At 39.0% G+C, this 13,470-nt stretch overlaps 1 protein-coding gene across 1 annotated transcript; it reads left to right on the plus strand.

Moving 5' to 3' along the window:
• Positions 1–6,799: 6,799 nt before the first annotated feature.
• Positions 6,800–9,599, plus strand: LOC128114173 (olfactory receptor 10C1-like). The gene is made up of 3 exons (XM_052744006.1): positions 6,800–7,690; positions 8,225–8,233; positions 9,519–9,599. The coding sequence occupies exons 1-3, from the start codon at positions 6,803–6,805 to the stop codon at positions 9,597–9,599; spliced, it is 978 nt and encodes a 325-aa protein (XP_052599966.1). The 5' UTR covers positions 6,800–6,802.
• Positions 9,600–13,470: the final 3,871 nt, after the last annotated feature.

The following is a 13,470-nucleotide window of genomic DNA, read 5'->3' on the forward strand; positions in this document are numbered from 1 at the left end:
AGTTTTATGTCAACTTGACACAAGATACAGTTGTTTGGAAAGAGAGAACCTCAATTGAGAAAATGTACCCACCATATTAGACTCCAAAAAAGCCTGTTGCACATTGTCTTGATTAGTAATTAATGCAAGAGGATCCAGCACGTTGTGGATGGTGTCACCCCTTGACTGGTGATGCTCTAAGAAAGCTGACTGAGAAAACCATGAATGAGCAAGTAAGCCAGTAAGCAGCATTTCTCCATGGACCCTACATCATTTTTTTTGCATTCCAGGTTCCTGCTTTGAATTCCTTCCCTGACTTCTTGGATTATGGGCTGACTAAAAATTGTAGATGAAATAACCCCCCTCTTTTTCAAGTTGTTTATTGTCATGATGTTTCATCTCAGCAATAGAAACCCTAACTAAGACAAAGGTTATAAGCCAGGCAGCCAGTTGTATGGCGGTCATGACATGACTAAACTGACTGCTTCGAACATTGATGCCTTAAAGAAGTCACACAAAAACGACCTCAGCTTACTGCTGAAGTACAATGTCAGCTCCAGAAAGTACAATTTGAGCCAGACCTTGCCATCACAGGCCCTGGTGAACTTCAGATTCTACTCATTCTTACATATTCTCAACTCAGGCCATAGCGGGGAGCATTTCTCTGCCAGCCCAACAGCAGGCCATGATTGATCCAAAAATCAGTTCTTCCTATGCAAGGTCCATCTCAGAATTTCCTCTCAGAACTTCTTTTACTATATCACAAAGACTCTACAAGTTATGTGTTCACTTGATTTTTTTCCAGGAACTTTGAAATTTCCTCCCTGATTCATTGAATAATTCAATAATTTTTCAAAAGTGTCTTGTTCTATTCCAGGTGGTCTTGTAGTTTCTGTGCTCTCTTTCTATTGATTTCTAGTTTTATTGTACTATAATATGATTATAATAAAAGAAATTAACTTTATTCTTTTATGTTTTTTAGTATTTCCCTTATGTCTTAAGATGCACAAAGTCCTAGAAGCAAAAGCTACTAATGATGTTTAATGTAGAAACATAAGATCTGAATTTACCCATAATGGTTGCATAGACTACATCAGTGCTCATTTACAACAGAAATAAAGTCTGTGAACAGATGAGTTCTTTGATAGATTCTGTCAACCATTTATTATAAGATAAATACCTTCAAACTCTTCCAAAAGGTAGTAGAACATAGACTATGCCCCTCTTTTTTTGTTGCCCAAATCAGGTCAATATAATCTCGTTGGTGAAGCCAAACAGACCTCTCATGAGAATAAAACTCAAACCAGCATCACTTGCAGCAAGGATAAAGCAATAATAACAACAATCACCTACAACACAGTACTAGAGACTGAGTCCAGAAAAATAGTAAAACAATTTACACGCTATATGATCTAAGCTATTGATAGGTGAATGATTTCAACAACAAACAATTATTTCAGATGGTGAAGATTTCATTTCATAAAATTCAAAATATTTCCAGGATTAAAAAAACAGATGATAAATTACTAACAGAAGGAAATAACCAGCATTTATGCCAAACCCACAGTCAACACACTACGATGAGATTGAAAACTTTATTTACTCTTCACTAGCATGATAAGAGTATAATATTCATTACTTTAACTCAAAACTCAGAGTGCCTAGGCATGAAAAAATGCTCTGGTTTGTATGACTTGTTCTCCAGGAGACCACATATTGGATCTTTGTCATCAGTGTGGCAATGTTGATGCAGTAGAAAGATGATTAGGCTATTGAGACACTCCCCTTGTGGATGGAGAGATTCAGATGTTCTGTGACAGAACTATTTCTCAGGAGAAGGGGCTGTTGCAGAGTGAGGCTCCTCTGCACAGAGCTATTGCCCTATCCATAAGGACTCTCAGGAGAGCAATGAGATGCCTCCTGAAACTCACCAGTGAGAAAAGATTGTGAGTCTCCTGGGGAGAGTAAGATGAAAAGGACTCAGAACACAGAAAAATTTTAGTATAATATGCTTAGGGTTCATTGTTTTCCAGGAAAGGAGAAAGTGTGGATGTGTCCTGGGAGTAGTATGGTGTGAGTGTGTGTGTGTGTGTGTGTGTGTGTGTGTGTGTGTGTGTGTGAGAGAGAGAGAGAGAGAGAGAGACAGAGACAGAGAGACAGAGAGAGACAGAGACAGAGACAGAGACAGAGAGAGAGAGAGGTGGGGAATACCAGGACATTGCCTTGAAGGACATGGTGCTCTCTCTTGAGACACAGTCTTCTTGACATCAGGCATGGTTTTTCTCCATAACAAAAGCTTTTCAGTACATTGCACAGATGAGGATGGGGATGGTGTGGGTCCCCTGTATGTTGTAAGGAAAGGATGAAGAGAAAGCCAGAAGTGGCTAATCAGAAGCAGAATCCACCTAATCTCTTCAAGTACTGTGACTGGAGGTAAGTGCCAGAGTTAATTATCAAGATTAGGCCTGGGGAGAGTGAATTGAAGTATTTAAAAGGACATCTGATACTCAAAACATTTTCCATTCTTTTTATTCTAATTAGTTATTGTCTCCTACTTTTAAGGCTACTAAAGTTTGTGCAGACTTGAGCATTGCTCTTAGAAAACAGCTGTCTATTATTTTCAATCACTTGTTTCATGGTAAATTAGAATTCACTTATCACTGTGATACTATGTTATATGGTACATTGCAGTCTAATCAAGTGACCCCACCCTTTCTACCGGGTTAACATAAAGTCAACCGAATTAGTGGTCCTTGGTGAAATATAGTGAAACTGGGAAGTCAGGGGTGAGCTCCTAATAATCTTTTCTTGACCAGTCTACAGAAACTGTGTGTGCTATTACAGAATTTTAGAGACACCCATTATATAATGGTGAAACTCTCACTTTCTGATAGTTTCTATATAGAGACACTGCAGTGTTTCAGAAACAGTATCTAACAGTGTGTCATGACTTTAAAAGATCAGATAAGGGACCAAACCCACCAATGAATATTCCTAATCTTGTGACACCAGGGGAAAATGGTTTTTTTCACCTGTATCATTCACAAAGCAGAACCATGTAGGGTGAGCTTGACTTGGGTCTCCAGGCTGTGTAAGGTAACATGCAAAACCAAGACTGTCAGATATCAAGATACTCTCATGTCGTGCACCATCTCTTGCATATATCCAGTTGCCAATAAAAACACACCTGGTGGTATAAACCTCCAGACCTTATCAGTGTTTAGTGCACACTTTATGACACTGAAGGTTGACATATAAAATAGAGCTGATTCTCTATAGGAAACCACTTCAAACAGCTTAACTAGAAAGATGGGAAAGATTACATCATGCAGTATTTACAAGGAACTAGTGAATCCAAACTTTAGGTCAAGAAAATGGAAAAGGTGAGAGGCAGATGGGATGTTCACATCAGAGTGTCCTGACCCTTGTTTCTTTCTCAAGAATCTTGACATTCCTTCTGAGTCAATCATTCTCACTCCACAGATTGAGATGAAAATATTCTGGTTGCCTGTCCTAAGTTGAGTTCCTGAAAATTTAACTGAGATTCAGGACCACTCTCCTTATGGAGAGCTCTCTATTCAAATACAAAAACAGCTACTAAAAGGCAGGGTTTAAGATAATATTTCACATTAAAAATTAGCCATTTTCTGGGTTGGCTTTTTGGGTTTTTTCTTTTTTTTGTTTTCCTTTGCTCAATCACACATGGATTTTTTAATACATAATACATGAGAAATACAGATATTTGAATTTAATATACTACAGGGAAATGTTTATAATACTTTAAAGTAAGTGTAAAATTCACCACAGCAGAATACTTAGTGTTTTAGCAATTTTTACAAGAGCAGAGTACCCTGAGAGTCCAAGTAATCACAGATTTCCTGCTTCATGCTCATCAGAAATTAAATCAGTCCATGTGTTCTCTATCCTTAAGTTTTTAGAGCTTGTGTATGTATGGGTGAATATCCATCTAATAGATTCAACAATGTATTATTCACAACAGTATCCCCTCAGGATAGAAGATTTGGGCACCGTTTTTATATATGCATGCAAGTTCTAGTTTTTTTTTTTTTTTGCTTTTCCATTACACACAATATAAAAATTATAATTTAGAGAACAATTAATGGATATGAACAAGGATTATGGATTGTGGTGTGAAGTTCCCCAAAATAGAGTGTACACAAAGGTAAAAATAATATGGCTGTGTGTAGATATACAACCATGTTCATGTCAATACCTGACCAACTTTTAAAGTGACATTGGGAATTAACTTAATTCTTATTGCAGCAACCTCATGGGGAGTATTTTTTTACTCAGCCCCTTTTATAAGTGGTCAAATTGAGGAACAGAGTTTGAACAAATAGTAACATTTGTTCAAACTAACATATCCAGCATTGTTGTCTATACTAAGATTTTAAATTATTCACATTCTCCCCAGAGTGATCCCTTGGTCTACCCTATGTGCATCTGTGTGTGTTTCTGCATAGATACACAGGCATAGAAGTGTATGTGGTTTATATGTATGTAGAGGCATTATATATGTTCATGAACATGGGCAATATGATTATTTATAATTATTTGGAAACCCTGAAGCCCACATTTGGTTTGAGGGTCAACCATGATGTGATCTACTCACATACAACAAAGCATGACCTGGTGATATTTGGTTATATCAAGTGAATAGAGGGAGGACCGAATGGTAGACGGTATCTTCTATTCTGCCCTTGTTGGAGAAAACATGGTGTATTCAGATTTTTGGCAGAGAAAAACAAACTTTGACAGAGTCACACATATACTTCACTAAATAGTAAGGGCCATCTTATTTGGAAGGAAAAAATATCAGATTGAGAGATAAATAAGCTGAATCTGAAATATTTGAGGGACATGAGAATGAACTTCAGAGGATATAATGGGCAGCAGCAGACAGAATATCTAAGGAAGCAGAGTAAGTTAAACATTGAAACTTATTGCATGAGAACTTATGGATTGGTAAAGATGGCAAATGTAATGATAAGAAAAGTGAAGCCTATACTCAGTCTCTGTATAAGGCTACACTCAGAAAGAAACCAAAAGTAATCGCTACCACAGTGGTAAGTGCTATTTTAGCAGGTTATGTGAAAAGCATGGAGTGTGACTGCTAGGAGAAAGAGTTGGGTGATTTCCAGAAAAAAGATAAATCAATACTGGAACTGAAGAGTTTGCTAGATAAGCAATCAAGTATACAACAGCCTCCCAGTAAGAAAATGAGCAAAAAGAAATTGAAGTGTGTAAACACTACGTGTACTAATTTCAAGTAGTTTGATGGGATTGTAATATGTGGTCCATGGAAGGTTAGAAGAAATTTCTATCAAGCCAGGGTTGATGGCTTACTCCTGGAATTCCAGGATTCAAGAGACTGAGGCAGGGAAATTGGGAATTTGAGGCTAGCCTGCATATACCAAGACTCAATCTTTTTTACCCTTTTTTTCTTTATTTAACTCAACGCCCTGATCCATAGAATCTTGTGAATCACACTAAGAAAACAGAAATTTAACTTGCAGGCAATGACACTATCACTAAGACCCCATGCTCTATTAAAGATGGGAACTACTAAGATACAGAAATCAGCTGCTATGCTGAGGTCATCTCAGCATTGCACTCAGCTGTGCATTGAGAGGTTGTGGTGCTCTTTGGTTAACCCCACTTCTCTCTTGTGTCTCAACTTGTACATCTTTTCTTAAAAATCTCCTCTGACCACCTCACTAAACTACTAGACCTCAGGATGTGCCCTGCCTTTAATTCTATGCATTATAGCAATCATTTATATTAAGTGGGTATTGATTTTACTTTTCCTTCGCAAAAATGAGTTTTCCTTGAGGAAATGATACTTTTAATGCTTTTAGCAATAGAAATATTAGCTGGATATTAACAGTAGAAATCACAGAATACTCTAGACCCAATACACTCTGTGAAGGGTTGGGGAGAGGGCATCTGTGGCAACAGGGAAGCCTAGATGTGAGTAGGTAGGAGAGCAGCTTTTCTGGGTGACACTGGTAACTAGTCAATGAGAAGCATGCAGAAAGAATTGAGCCACAATTAATGTTTTCCTTTTCTTTTATTTGAATAATATCTTTTTTAAAATAAGTAAACTAATTTTATTTCCCTTATCCCCATAGGACGAATCAAACATTGTATTTAGTAGTCACTAATATACACATATATGTACACATACACTTTTATACATGCATACACATATGTGAAATATATCATATATACTTAATAATATAGTGATATGATTAATGACGTTTATTTAACAAGAAAAGATATTTATTGTCTACCTTAAGGATATGACATGGATGCCCATATTTAACTTGTTACAAGCCATAATATATTGGGGTCATTAATCAATGTCACTCAATTGATACTTTTTAAACATTTTGGAAATCCTTACATTAATAAAGTTTCATTACTACATTATTATTTTATGTATCCTAGAATGTTAAATACATATTGAATGATATTTTACTCCATTAAGTGAGACTGAACTCAAACCCACAGTAAGCCTTCTGCCTCAGCTTCATCAGTGCTGGGGATACAAGTGTGTACCACCTTGCCTAAATCCTTGGACACTTGGTATAATGCTCAGTACACTTTGGAAAATCACCTGATGTGATAAACAGAGAAAGGATTAGATATGAAAATCTGTGAGGATGAATCATTGCTTGTAAACTTTAATTTTATGGCTGCAGGTAAAGATTTTTAACTGAGACTCTAAAAGTATTAAATTGAATAATTTCCTTCATCTGCAAGAATACTTCTGATTACTTGCTGTTCTCTCTTCCAGGAGATGACTGTCAATTGCTCTCTGTGGCAGGAGAACAGCTTGTCTGTCAAATGCTTTGCATTTGCCAAGTTCTCTGAGGTCCCTGGAGAGTGCTTCCTCCTGTTCACCCTCATCCTCCTCATGTTCTTAGTGTCACTGGCAGGCAATGCACTCATAGCCCTTGCCATCTGTGCCAGTCCATCCCTGCACACCCCCATGTACTTTTTCCTGGCCAACTTGTCTCTCCTGGAGATTGGCTACACTTCCTCTGTCATACCCAAGATGCTGCAGAGCCTTGTGAGTGAGGCTCGAGGGATCTCTCGGGAGGGTTGTGCCACACAGATGTTTTTCTTCACATTCTTCGGAATAACTAAGTGCTGCCTGTTGGCAGCCATGGCTTTTGACTATTACATGGCCATTTGCTCTCCACTCCATTATGTAACCCGAGTGAGTCGTGGAGCATGTGCCCATTTGGCAATGGTTTCATGGGGAATGGGATGCATAGTAGGATTGGGACAGACCAAATTTATTTTTTCTTTGAACTTCTGTGGACCCTGTGAGATAGACCACTTCTTCTGTGACCTTCCACCTCTCCTGGAACTTGCCTGTGGAGATACATCCCAAAATGAGGCTGCCATCTTTGTGGCAGCAGTTCTCTGCATATTCAGCCTATTTTTACTGATCATTTCTTCCTATGTCAGAATTCTGGTTGCAGTGCTGGTGATGCCTTCACCTGAGGGGCGCCATAAAGCTCTCTCCACCTGTTCCTCCCACCTACTTGTAGTCACACTCTTCTATGGCTCAACATCTGCCACGTACTTGAGGCCCAAGGCTAGCCACTCACCAGGAACGGATAAACTCTTGGCCCTCTTCTACACAGCAGTGACATCCATGCTGAACCCTGTAGCTAGAGTTTTCCTGCCTGGCCCACAGTCAGGGCAAATCTCTGTCACCCACCAGTCCCACAGCTGCTCAGACCCAACCAAGTAAACACAGAGACTTATATTTTTTAAACTTTTTGGCTTAATGGCTCAGGCTTCTAGTTATCTAGTTCTTCCATCTTAAATTATTCCATTTCTATAAATCTATACCTTGCCATCTTCACATGCTTCTTGTCATGGCGGCGGCTGGCAGTGTCTCCCTCCGCCTTCCTGTTCTCTCAATTCTCCTCTCTGTTAGTCTCGTCTATATTTCCTGCCTGGCCACTGGCCAATCATTATTTATTTATTGACCCTCAGAGCAATTTGACATACAGAACATCCCAGAGCACTTCCCCTTTTCTTTTTTCTTTTTTTTTTTTAAAGAGGAAGGTTTTAACTTTTACACATCTCCAAAGCCAGTTTGGTATATTTGGGAATTTGGGTGTAGCTTCTCTTATTACTTCCTGCTGGAGTGGGGAACTGTATCTTATGGGGACACAAAGAAAATTTTAGGATCATGGAGTAGTCTGTGAGGGTGTATTGTCTGAGCCAGTTGCCTTGAAACGATTCTGGATGTTGGATCATCTGGACCTTGGTGTCATCAGAGAATTTACAGGGGGTCTTGGCTGGTCAAACCTGATGTATCTTAATCTGGAACAAATCCATAGCCTTTGACTTTCTGTGGGAACAAAAGCAGAGTCTCCTTTCCAAAGCAACATATCCTTATATCCAAATTTTGAAGTCAAGGTACCTTTAAAATATACATTTTGGCATAACTCAACAGCTTTTACAATCAAATGTTTTTCTGCAGTTAAAAATCCCAAATACAACACAATCCAGATTCTCTGTGTAATATTCATCTTTATGTGGCTTATTTTTTATATTATGTCTCTTTAAAGACTTCATTTTTAAAACTATGTATTTTTTATATAACTGTATATATCACCTTTTTGTCTCTTTCAAGCCTACATATATTTTACACACATTGTAAACTATTTCATCTGAATCTGTCTTATTGTGAATCTATTGCTTTAAACTGCCGCATTTGTAAGACTGAAACAGCGCTATGGCTGCTGGCTCTGCCCACCTCAGCTTCCCAACATGGTGGTGGTATGTTTACCGACAGCTCTGGAAGTCATCGTGGGTCTATGCTTTTATCCAAGCAGCTTGTAGCCCAGAAACCTCTTTTTTTTTTATACTAGCAAAGGCTAAATCCACCACACAGCAGCAGTATAATGGGCCCCTTGTAGATGCCTCATTCCCGCCATACTGCAGGTCGAGCACAAATGCCAGGAATGTGCCAGTAGCTCAAACCTGAGTTTTGTGGTGTCTAGCTGCCTATATGAGACATGAAACAGGAACCTGGTTTTGGCTCTGTTTAGAATTGCTTATTAAGTATTCTCAGGTTTAAGGAGGAAACTGGAGCTGTTGGGCACCATTTGTAGCTGGTGTTTTCTCTCCCCAGCAGTCAGACAGCCCACTTATAAAATAAACACACAGATGCTTATATTATTTACAAACTATATGGCCATGGCAGGCTTCTTGCTAACTGTTCTTATATCTTAAATTAACCCATTTCTATAAATCTATACCTTGCCATGTGACTCAAGGCTTACTGGCATCTTCACATGCTTCTTGTCATGGCGGCGGCTGGCAGTGTCTCCCTCTGCCTTTTCTGTTCTCTCAATTCTCCTCTCTGTTAGTCCTGCCTAAACTTCCTGCTTGGCCACTGGCCAATCAATGTTTCATTTATTGACCAATCAGAGCAATTTGACATACAGAACATCCCACAGCAGAACCCCATCCATCTATAGTTTAAGGAACAAGAAGTCAAAGCAGCACTGAGGAGAACTCTGGGCCTCAGAAAGTCCTGGCAATTAATAGGTAACAGGACCATGTAGAACTGTTCACTAATAAAAATGCACAAAGAGCCAGGGCGTCCAAACAAACATTGGTACATTTTTCTGTCTAACGTATACTGAGTATCTCTGTAATTTTGAAGGTACCTCTGTACTCAGTGCTATGTTCTAATTACTAATTCTGAAATGATGTCACATACTAAGGAATACAAGTAAAGAGTCCAATACAGTAGGGAGTATTCTACTATGTTTTAATTCAGGATGACAATCTAAATTGCCTAACTTTCAGAAGTTTTGCAAATTCTAGTCCCTGATTCCTCTATGACTTCTGCTTTCTATCCAGACATATCTCTCATGACTCTTTATTCCATAATAAGTATACAAATGGTCTTATTTCATTCCATATCTCTATTTTATAGTGCCACATACTAAAAGATTCTGAATTCCTTTGCAAATTATATATACGAAAAATGTTTAGACATTACAGTGCACTGAGCTGTTAAGATTTGAAACTATTTGCTTTAAAACATTGAAGAAAACTGAGAAATATTTACAAGAGTTTCCATGTCTTTTTTTAAATGTTAAAAATATTACTATTTCAGGACCCACAGACCACTCAGGGAAGCAGGTCAGTTAAGTGCATATATTCACTCTCCCTCAATTCCTCCAAGTCCCTCAGCTCTGCAGCAGAACATCTACTATACTCTCCCCTTCCTCTATGATTCCCAACCCCAACAGAACATGTAGACCTTCTGTAATATTTCTTTACTCAACTCATCCCACTATCCAATCTCTAACATCAGCAGGCATTCCCTGGAAAGAGCTGGCCCTGCAGGCCATGGAAACAGAGAGGATAACTTCACCTCTCTCTCCTTTCCTTTAAATCCAATTCCCTGTCACATCCCCAGCCCTATAGCAGATCACCTGCTTCAGCCTCTTCTCCATGCTTGTCCCCATCTCTGTTGGAACACACAGATCTTCCCCTCCAACCTTTCTTCCCCCACTCATCACTTTATCCCTGTCCCAAATCCAGCAGACATTCTCCAGGAACTCACAGGCTACTCCTGCCAGGGAAAAACTAGTTTAGCTATGAAACTTCAAGGCTCCTTCCTCTCCAGCAAATCTAATCCCCCAGTCTCACTCCAACTCTGTAGCAGATCAACTGATAAGGCCTCCAACTCCTCTCTACCCCCAACTCCAGCAGATCATGCAGAGCTTCTTCTCCAACCTTCCTTCCCCAATCATCCTCTTATCCCAGACCCAACTCCAGCTGGCTTTCTCTGGGAACCTGCCAGCCAAGCCTGAGAAGCAAGTAGGCAAGTGAGCTTCAGATTTTCACTTACCCTCCTCTCCTCCATATCCATTCCCCTGTCTCATCCCCAGATCTATAGCAGACTACCTGTTGTGGCCTCTCCTCACTCCCTGCCCCTATTTCTAGAGGGCTGAGCAGATCCTGGTAAAACACACCGCTTTTCTCCTTCTGTGGGCCCTCTCTGCCACTTCCTTCTAGTCCATCCCCATTCATACATGTCAGCTACCAAAACCTAGAAATACATTTTACCTGGAACACCCAATGGACACACTTTTCTGGATCCCAGAAGAATTTCTTACCACTCAACACACAGCCACCATACTTTCCTAAGAACCAGAGAGGGCAACAGCAACCAAGGAAGAAAACACCCACCCAACAAAAACAAGACCATATATCAGCATCTATAATTGCAATCTTCCCAAACATAGACCTCAGTGTAAAATACAATCAATAAAAGTCAGGACAATATGTCTCCAAATAGAGCCCAGCAGCTCTACCACAGAAGTTCCTGAGCGTTGCAACATAGCTGAAGCACAAGAAAAAGAAATTAAAGTAGCCCTTATGAATATGATAGAAGTCCTTAAAGAGGAAATGAATAAATCCTTTAAAGAAACCTGTAAAAACACAAACAGTGGAAGAAAATGATGAAACCATTCAAGACCTGAAAGTGGAATAGAGTCAATAAAGAAAACCTAAAATGGGAGAAATCTGGAAATGAAAAAGGGATGCAAATGGGAATTTCAGAGACAAACATCACCAACAGAATACAACAGACCGAAAACAGAATCACAGGCATTGAAGACACAATAGAAGAAATGGATACTTTAGTCAAAGAAAATATTAAATCTAAAAAAGTCCTAGCACAAAGCATTGAGAAAATCTGGAACACTGTGAAAAGACCAAATCTAAGAAGAATAGGAGTAGAGGAAGACAGGGACACTAGAACAGGAGGATCAAGTAGAGATGGGAGTGAAGAGGGAGATGAGAGAGAGATATGGACAGATTCAGTTGAAATTGAGGGCCATTTGAGGGATGGTATAAAAACCTCATACTTTAGTAGCTTCCTAAAACATACACACATATGAAGATATCTAAATGATATCACCAAATAATGAGGGAGACAGAGCCCAATTAGCTGTTTCTTGTCACCAAATGAAGCTCCCAGTACAGGGATTGAGTTACATCTACCTGAGTTGTTCATTAATGGTGTCCCATGGAAACCCCCAACCAACCCTGGCTGTTGCCATGATTATATATTGTTCTCCTCAAACTGACAGCAAGGCTTCATTTCTGAAAATGATACCAACACAACTCATTGAACAAGGAGAAGTTGAGCCGATACCTACACAAAGCCTTCACTCATACATGCTAGAATCTTTAGTACAAAAAAGTAGTCTGCATAAAACAGAAAAGAGAAACATCAACACCAAACCACCCACAAACCCTTTGATCAACAATGATATCCTGTATGATATGTTAGACTAATTTGTTGGCTAATTTTATGGCAATCTGACATAATTTAAAGTCATCTGAAATGAAGGAACCTCAATTGAGAAAATGTCTCCATAAGATCTGGCTGTATGGCATTTTCTTAATTAGTGATTGATGGTGGATGGCTTAGCCCATTGTGGGTCATGCCATCCCTGGGCTGATGGTCTTGGGTTCTATAAGAAAGCAGGCTGAGCAAATTATGAGGAGCAATCTAGTAGGTATCTCCTCTCCAGGGCCTCTGCATCAGCTCTTGCCTCTAGGTTCTAGCACTGCTTGAGTTCCTATCATGATTTCCTCCACTGATGGACCTAGACGTGAAAGTATAAGGTTAAAAAAAACAAAAAACAAAAAAAACAAAAACAAAACAAAACAAAAAACCTTTCCTCCTCAATTTGATTTTGGTCATGGTGTTTCATCACAGCAATAGTAAGCCTAACCAGGACAAAGTTTGGTACCAGGAGAGGGGCATTGCTGTAACAGACCTGAACATGTGTTTTTTGAGAACATTGAGAAAGGATTTTGGAATTTGGGGCTAGAAAAAGCCATTAAGTGCTCATTGCCCTCATGGTCACCATGTTCCTCATAATCTGTGAGTAGTAGGAAACTCTAAGGGGGTTTCTAGGCCCTCACTGGACAGTATTACTGGTACTTAAAATAATAGTCATTGACTTTTTCTAAGCATTGTTGCTGGAGCAGATTAATGATTCAACCACTGCCTATAGAAAGAATTTATTTTATTTATTAATAAGAAAGATGTAAATTGTTAGTAAAGTTAGGTTAAGATATTGTTAATGGCTTTGATGTAGAAAATCTTAGGGAGCAATTTAAAGTTTAGAAAGGTACACTTTTGATAGCTGAGCAAGGGACTCATTGAGGTCAGGGAACAAGAACAATGGCAGCAGGGTTATTACTAGCTGACATGCCTTTCTTGCTAGGATGGGTTGGTGATCAAAAGTGATTATTAACTCCTCATCCATTTTTGCCCTCAGTTTCCTGATATGACTTAATAAAAATCTTGTTGATTAGTGGGTATATACTCTGAAGACAAAGTAGAATTGACTGTTTTTATATATAAACATTTAGTTTTTTTTCTTTTAAGGTTTTTTTATA

The sequence above is a fragment of the Peromyscus californicus genome, unplaced genomic scaffold (genome assembly GCF_007827085.1).
Source record: "Peromyscus californicus insignis strain IS unplaced genomic scaffold, ASM782708v3 Scaffold_19__1_contigs__length_69161282, whole genome shotgun sequence".
Classification (NCBI taxonomy): domain Eukaryota; kingdom Metazoa; phylum Chordata; class Mammalia; order Rodentia; family Cricetidae; genus Peromyscus; species Peromyscus californicus.